The sequence below is a fragment of the Auxenochlorella protothecoides genome, assembly GCF_000733215.1.
Source record: "Auxenochlorella protothecoides strain 0710 unplaced genomic scaffold scaffold110, whole genome shotgun sequence".
NCBI classification, from domain to species: Eukaryota; Viridiplantae; Chlorophyta; class Trebouxiophyceae; order Chlorellales; family Chlorellaceae; genus Auxenochlorella; species Auxenochlorella protothecoides.
Window position 1 is genome coordinate 4600 of NW_011934381.1, and position 7512 is coordinate 12111.

The window sequence follows — 7512 nt, forward strand, 5'->3', positions numbered from 1 at the left end:
GGGACCCCCTGGACGTCACCCCTCCACCCCCACCGTCCCCCCCACCATCCCCGCCCCCCTCACAAGTGTGCGATCCCCGCAACCCCATCCTGGCCCTGCCCACAATAGAGTGAGTGGGCGCCTCGTGTGGTGGGGTGCAGTGCACAGCATGCAGTTGTCAGGAGTGATTGACGTACTGGGAGGAACTCATCCCTTGATTGAGCAGTCCGTGGCAACTCCACAACCCTAATGCAATAGGTACCTAGGCACCCTCTATCTGGTCTCTGCCGGAGGCTTGGACTCATACTGCCGGTAGGTGCCTCTAGATGCGGTCTAGGGGCCATGCTCTAGCTTGTCAGTGCTGTTCTCGGTTACGATGGCAGACTACTGCATCTTGAGGTTGGGCATGGGCCTCCTTTCTCCACGCTTTGCCTGTTGTCCCTTGCAACCCCAGCTTCCCCTTCGCCCCCTTCCATATGGCAGGAGGAAGGGATACACAGGAGCAGGGTATTGGGAGGTGGTCAACGTGGCCCCAGATGCTCCTTTCACTCCGTTCCAGATCGCCTCGCTCAACCCTGAGACGCTGGAGATCTGCACCCCAACCAAGTCGTATCACTGCCCAGCCCTCACTGTGGTCGAGTGCCTCGCCAATGGCGTGCCGAGATGCGTACAGGATGCGAATGGGAACCTGGGCAACGGCAACGTGGGGTCTCACAACATCGGGCACAACAATCAAGGCAGTAACAACAGAGGTGAGTGAACCAGGGGGACATCTTTCTTCCGCCCCTTTCCAGCCAGACCCAGCCTGAGCCTCGAGCACATCATCACAATACAGGTAGTCAGAACAAAGGAGATTCCAACATCGGGAGCGGGAACACGGGATCGAATATCGTCTGCAACAACTTGGTAGCTCAAGACGAAGCCCAGTGCAGCATAGCAGCATTGAAAACATCAGATACTCTGATCGTGTACCCTCATCCTCCACCCTCCCCTGCTGCCAGCCCTTCTCCAGCCCCTACCCCTGCCCCACACCCCTCACCAGTCACACCCGCGCCTGCCCCGGCAAGTCCTCCGACGGCCATCAGTCCCTCTCCAGCCGCACCAAGTCCAACCCCAGCACCAGCCTCCCCCCCTAATCCTGGGGCCCCTCCACCTTCACCGGTGCCACCTCCCGTGGAGCCTCCCTCGGTGTCCCACCCACCACCATCACCATCACCTGCAGGGATGCCTAGCCCACCACCCGCCATCCCATCCCCGGCCCCTGTCGTGAGTCCACCGCCCCCCTCCCCCAAGCCATCCCCGCCGCCTCCCACAAAGTCTCCGCCGCCTCCCTCCCCCAAGCCATCCCCGCCGCCTCCCACAAAGTCTCCACCGCCTCCCTCTCCAAAGGTTTCACCCCCGCCTCCCGCCAAGAAGCCGCCACCCCCCTCGCCTCCCGCCAAAAAGCCGCCGCCGCCCCACCCTCGCCTCCCGCCAAGAAGCCGCCACCACCCTCGCCTCCCGCCAAGAAGCCGCCACCACCCTCGCCTCCCGCCAAGAAGCCGCCACCACCCTCGCCTCCCGCCAAGAAGCCGCCACCACCCTCGCCTCCCGCCAAGAAGCCGCCACCACCCTCGCCTCCCGCCAAGAAGCCGCCACCACCCTCGCCTCCCGCCAAGAAGCCGCCACCACCCTCGCCTCCCGCCAAGAAGCCGCCACCACCCTCGCCTCCCGCCAAGAAGCCGCCACCACCCTCGCCTCCCGCCAAGAAGCCGCCACCACCCTCGCCTCCCGCCAAGAAGCCGCCACCACCCTCGCCTCCCGCCAAGAAGCCGCCACCACCCTCGCCTCCCGCCAAGAAGCCGCCACCACCCTCGCCTCCCGCCAAGAAGCCGCCACCACCCTCGCCTCCCGCCAAGAAGCCGCCACCACCCTCGCCTCCCGCCAAGAAGCCGCCACCACCCTCGCCTCCCGCCAAGAAGCCGCCACCACCCTCGCCTCCCGCCAAGAAGCCGCCACCACCCTCGCCTCCCGCCAAGAAGCCGCCACCACCCTCGCCTCCCGCCAAGAAGCCGCCACCACCCTCGCCTCCCGCCAAGAAGCCGCCACCACCCTCGCCTCCCGCCAAGAAGCCGCCACCACCCTCGCCTCCCGCCAAGAAGCCGCCACCACCCTCGCCTCCCGCCAAGAAGCCGCCACCACCCTCGCCTCCCGCCAAGAAGCCGCCACCACCCTCGCCTCCCGCCAAGAAGCCGCCACCACCCTCGCCTCCCGCCAAGAAGCCGCCACCACCCTCGCCTCCCGCCAAGAAGCCGCCACCACCCTCGCCTCCCGCCAAGAAGCCGCCACCACCCTCGCCTCCCGCCAAGAAGCCGCCACCACCCTCGCCTCCCGCCAAGAAGCCGCCACCACCCTCGCCTCCCGCCAAGAAGCCGCCACCACCCTCGCCTCCCGCCAAGAAGCCGCCACCACCCTCGCCTCCCGCCAAGAAGCCGCCACCACCCTCGCCTCCCGCCAAGAAGCCGCCACCACCCTCGCCTCCCGCCAAGAAGCCGCCACCACCCTCGCCTCCCGCCAAGAAGCCGCCACCACCCTCGCCTCCCGCCAAGAAGCCGCCGCCGCCCTCACCTAGGCGATCACCACCTCCCCCAAGCAGGAAGCCACCACCCCCCTCTCACAAGCCGTCACCTCCGCCGCCTGTCAAGAAGCCGCCACCTCCATCTCGTAAGCCGACACCCTCGCCTCCGACCAAGAAGCCGTCGCCCCCCTCTCGCAAGTCGACACCCAGGTCTCCAACCAATTAGCCACCCACAGGCCGCAGGAACACCCTCCACCCACTGCAAAGAAATTTGCCATAACTCACCATCGAAATATCCCCTCCACCTCCAGCGATGAGGTCAAAATCTCCTCCAGTAATGGAGCCCCCGTCGACTATGTTGAAAACATCCCCGCAACGCCCATGATAGAGAAATCTGCATTCCATTGCAGGGTGGCCGTCCCCTCCTGCATGGTGCTCTCCGACGAAAGATTGAATCTCGTTGGTGGAGAGGTCCCGGAGCAATCAATGGACATCCTCCCTATCAACTCCAATGATCAGACGCAGTCTTCCACCTGGATGGGATCCACTCCCTTCTTCCAGAGACAGATGGAGCATCATTGCAGTGCATCAGGAAATTGGCGATACATACAGAGCTGTAACCTCCATGAACCATTGTTTCTTTACCTCGTTGTATTTGCGTCACAAGATTGATAGGAAGAGCAGGCCGATGGAGATTCTAAGGATGCACATATGGATTTTCATGTTTCTTGCACTACACCATGTGTCGGTCCAGAAGCTGGGCCCGACGCAGGAAGCGTTTCTGTCTGGATCCCAGAAACCCCTAAATTGGTGTGTAACCAACAAAATGCTGAGGATGCAATAGTCTCGCTAGATATCTTCCTCCCAGATATTATGCGACCCGCACCATCTCCAATGAGTCCATCATTCGAGGTTTACCAGCCTTAATCTTGGGAGTCTGCTGCCAAGCACATCCGCCAACCTGGATTTCCTCACCCTTTTATCAGTCTCCCTGTGAGTCTAGCTGAGCAGACAGCTCAGGACCCTTTAAATAAAGAGGTAAATACAGGCTTCGTGGCCAGGCGCAAGTTTTGCCCTGGGGCCTTTCAGTCCAGATGGAGGTGATTTGAACGTATCTGTGTAATGATCAGGTCCGGAGTGAGCAGGCGCGAGGTATCATCCACCTGACCGAGGCGAGACTCGGGTATTAAGTTCCTGTCCAGATGCCGCTGTCGACTTGCTGTGCAGACGAGGATAGGAATAGGGACATTAATCAAGAGAGCATGCAGAATCAGGTGGTGGAGTGCGCTTCAGCACGAGCTTGGACGGCTTTTAAATAGAAATGGGAAGCATGGCCCAAAGCACAAAGGAGTCCTACTTCATGATCCGCAGTACATCCGGATAGCACAGGTGTCAACGTCCGGTGCGCGGTCGGCCGGTTCTGTTTACGGACACGGAGACGCGAGCTGTGATCCTAGCGTTCTTCAGGTGACTGCTTCGCCGTTTCTCTTACTATGGGAGATTTTAAGTGTGTTCTCATATATCCTGTCTTCCGATAACAACGCAGCTCACGCATAGCGCTTTTTAATCCAGAGCCATGCGGGCGCTCCTGCATTTACCTGCCGTCTTTCTGGCGCTCGTCCTTTTCCTGCAAAGCTCCATTGTCGTACAGGTAAGCTTTGCTCCGTGCATGGGAGTAACAATGGTGCTCTTGCCTCATTACGCATCGGATCTATCTCTCTAACATGCTAATTGCCTCCCACCACCAACCAGGCGGACTGCGACCCCAGGATCGGGTTCTTCAGCCTTCCCACCGTGCTGTGAGTAGGCCAAGTGTGCTGCATATCATCCGAACTATATCCTGGATGGTTACATCCCTTGTCACAGGCTACACACACTGACCATGATGGTGAGGGTCCTGATTGTGTAGGTACAATGGCACGCTGTTCCTCGCCTCCGGGAGAACCCCCACGGAATACTGCAAGTGAGTCGGCGAGAGTGCTCTTGCATGGTGCCTTTCACGCCGTGGGATCCCTGGATGCGACCAGACGCCCGGAATGACCCACCGCATCCGTACACGTTGACCCCGCTCCTTACTCAACTCTCAAACCCTCAGGCTCAAGGGCTACGAGTCCCATGCTTTTCTCTTCACGGAGGTTGTATCTCGCAGTTATCCCTTTCCCAATGCCGAGATCAGTACCTTGGACATCGACAGCTGGGATGTGTGCGTCCCATGTGATCGTTATGATTGCAGCTGCACCTACATCAGGATAATCGAGTGCCTGCCGGAAGGAGTGGAGAGGTGTGAGTCCTGGTACACTCCCTTCTGGGCAACCATCGGCACCGGGAACAACGGCTTCAACAATTACGGAAACTACAACCTGGGCGATGACAACGAGGGTGCGCTGGGGTCGCCTTGCATGTTGCACCGCACCCCGACCAGCTGTGTGTGAGCGAGCACTCTTCTCACCGGTGTGCAGTGTGTGAGCGAGCACTCTTCCCACCGGCGTGCAGGGAATGGCAACATTGGCAACTCCAACGTCGGGAACAACAACACTGGGGAGTCCATCATATGCAACAACAAGCGTGGCGATTCGCCGTGCACCATCGCGGACCTCCATACATCGGAGACAGCAGTGGTGGTGCCCAGGCCCCCCTCCCCCCCGCCATCCTCACCCCCCCCCTTCCCCTCACCCCCTCCCGGGGAGGGCGGCTGTGATCCCGGCATCGGCTTCTTTGCGCTCCCCACAGTCGAGTGAGTGGGGCAGAAGAGGGGGTTTGCAGCAGTTTCTGCGCCCCATCGCTGCGTCGCGGACATTCCCACCCCTCATCCTCTGCGCTGTACCCTCGACCCACAGGTTCGCTAGCCTCGTGTACCTGCTGGACCCAAAGTCTGCCGTCACATTCTGCCGGTGAGACCAAACCAGAGATGGGGTGTCACATGAGATTCCTCCATCTTTATTCCAGTCGTCCTTGTGGATCCTGGGCAGGGCAGCAAGTTGCTGGCCATGGGGTTGAGCAGCCGATCCCCACCCTCATGTGCCGGCTCCCACCTGCACCCAGGCTGAAGGGGTATGGAGGTGGAGCTCATGTTCCTTACGCCTATAAAATGTACGAGCATTGGCCCTTTGACGACTACAGAGTATTTACGATGGATATTGAAGCCCTTGAGCCGTGCATCCCTCAAGGAGCCCATTCATGCCAAGTTGTTGGCATGGTCCAGTGCATGCCCACGGGTGTGCCGCAGTGCCAAGCAAACAAGGACGGCAATGTTGGAACCGGAAACGTCGGGAAAAATAATTATGGTAATTATAATATTGGCAACAGTAACATAGGTAAGCTGGACGGGCGGGCAGCTGCGCCTGCTGCTGTAGACTCCATGTGCAGCCACTGACAGCCTTGGTGCAACCACTGATCCACAGGCAACCATAATACCGGATCAGACAACCTAGGAAGCTGGCTTGTGGGTAATAAGTTAATCTGCAACTACGCAAAAAAGGATGACTGCCCTCAATCCTTCCTGAGAACGGATGAGACTCTGAATATCAGCCCACCGCCCCCGCCGTCCCCCCCGCCACCATCGTCCCCACCACCACCATCCTCCCGCCAAGAAGCCGCCACCACCCTCGCCTCCCGCCAAGAAGCCGCCGCCGCCCTCACCTAGGCGATCACCACCTCCCCCAAGCAGGAAGCCACCACCCCCCTCTCACAAGCCGTCACCTCCGCCGCCTGTCAAGAAGCCGCCACCCCCTTCTCACAAGCCGTCACCTCCGCCTCCGACCAAGAGGTTGCCTCCAGCCCATAAATTCCCCCCCCCACCTTCAAGGAAGAAGCTGCCTGTGCCATCTGCAAGGAGATCCCCGCCACCTCCCCAGGCAGGCTCGTCGCCTCCTCCAGCAAGGAGATCGTCCCCCAATTCTATATGAGGCACCTTTAATGCTCCAGCAGATGTATTTTGTATACTTCCACTTTGAGGGGCCCTTCCCCAGCCCATGGGTCGAACACCAATAGTAGAATCACAGTGTTGCATCTTCTTGAGTCTGACAGCCGCTTCTGCACCTGAAACCTGTCACCCGTGGAGTCTCACCGTGCCTTGCACCCACCATTCGTTCGAATTTTCTACCTTGGCGCTGGACAGGGTGGCCCCGTCACTTGTGAGGCTTGCCCATCAGCACTACTGTCATTGCCCAGGAAGAGGAAGGTGTGATTTCCTATGAACGGCACACCTCCAGAGCAGGCACGACCATACTGGTCTTCTTCATGGGACTGATCCCGATGCTGTTTGCCATAGCCACTCCAATGATATGATCCATCTTGCAGCTGGCACAGATTCCAGCTCAGATTTGCATCGCTTCTACCGGGCTGCTGGGAGCCACCTCGCTTCACAAGACCTGCTGACTCGCTCCCCTTGCATTCGTTCCGAGTTTGCTTTCCCTCTATGCTTTTGTAAACTGCGTAATGTGCAGACTGAAACAAGCAGTGCGTGGGGGTGGGATGAGGCTCTGGAGCATGCTTGCAAGCCGCTGTGCTGCCCCGTACAGTACGGAGTGGTTGCCACATGGCAGGGAGAGCTCCACCAGCCAGAACGGGTTGGTGCGACTTCCCTGGGAATGCCCACGGCTTCCCTCTGACATGCTTTTATCGGTGAGGGCGTGGCCGGTAGGGTCCTGGACAACGGCATCCCCCCCTGAATCCCGCCAGCCTAAGCAAGGTGCAGCGACCGGGCGCACCCCATGCGCAACGTGCGTGTCCTGCTGCGGCCCCCTGCCCTCCCACCCTGTGAGGCCGCCGTCCGACTCCTGCGTCGTCCATGGTTGCCGTGCGCGATGGATGCCGCCAGCGATAAGCCCGGTGCCCCTCTGGAGCGAGGGCCAGCGCCGGCGCCGGCTGGAGGTCGTGTCGGCTGCCGGACTCGCGCCAGCGGCACAAACCTCTGCACGCTGCCGCCACGCCACGCACGTTGCTCGCTGACTTCGCGAGCGATCCCCTTGAGGTTA

The 7512-nt window shown here is 60.3% G+C and overlaps 2 protein-coding genes across 2 annotated transcripts in view; both read left to right on the forward strand.

Moving 5' to 3' along the window:
• F751_0632 (putative PPE family protein PPE24) overlaps window positions 1–1115 on the forward strand; it is a gene marked incomplete at both ends in the record, with an annotated part of 4235 nt that extends 3120 nt beyond the window's left edge. Inside the window, 3 exons of the mRNA XM_011402651.1 lie at window positions 67–109; window positions 463–682; window positions 981–1115. Of these exons, the coding sequence (XP_011400953.1) occupies window positions 67–109; window positions 463–682; window positions 981–1115 (398 nt within the window). The remainder of the gene's footprint in view (window positions 1–66; window positions 110–462; window positions 683–980) is intronic.
• Window positions 1116–4112: 2997 nt separating this feature from the next.
• Window positions 4113–5431, forward strand: F751_0633 (hypothetical protein; the record flags this gene model as incomplete). The annotated part of the gene is made up of 5 exons (XM_011402652.1): window positions 4113–4187; window positions 4289–4335; window positions 4632–4915; window positions 5030–5114; window positions 5374–5431. The coding sequence occupies 5 exons, from the start codon at window positions 4113–4115 to the stop codon at window positions 5429–5431; spliced, it is 549 nt and encodes a 182-aa protein (XP_011400954.1).
• Window positions 5432–7512: the final 2081 nt, after the last annotated feature.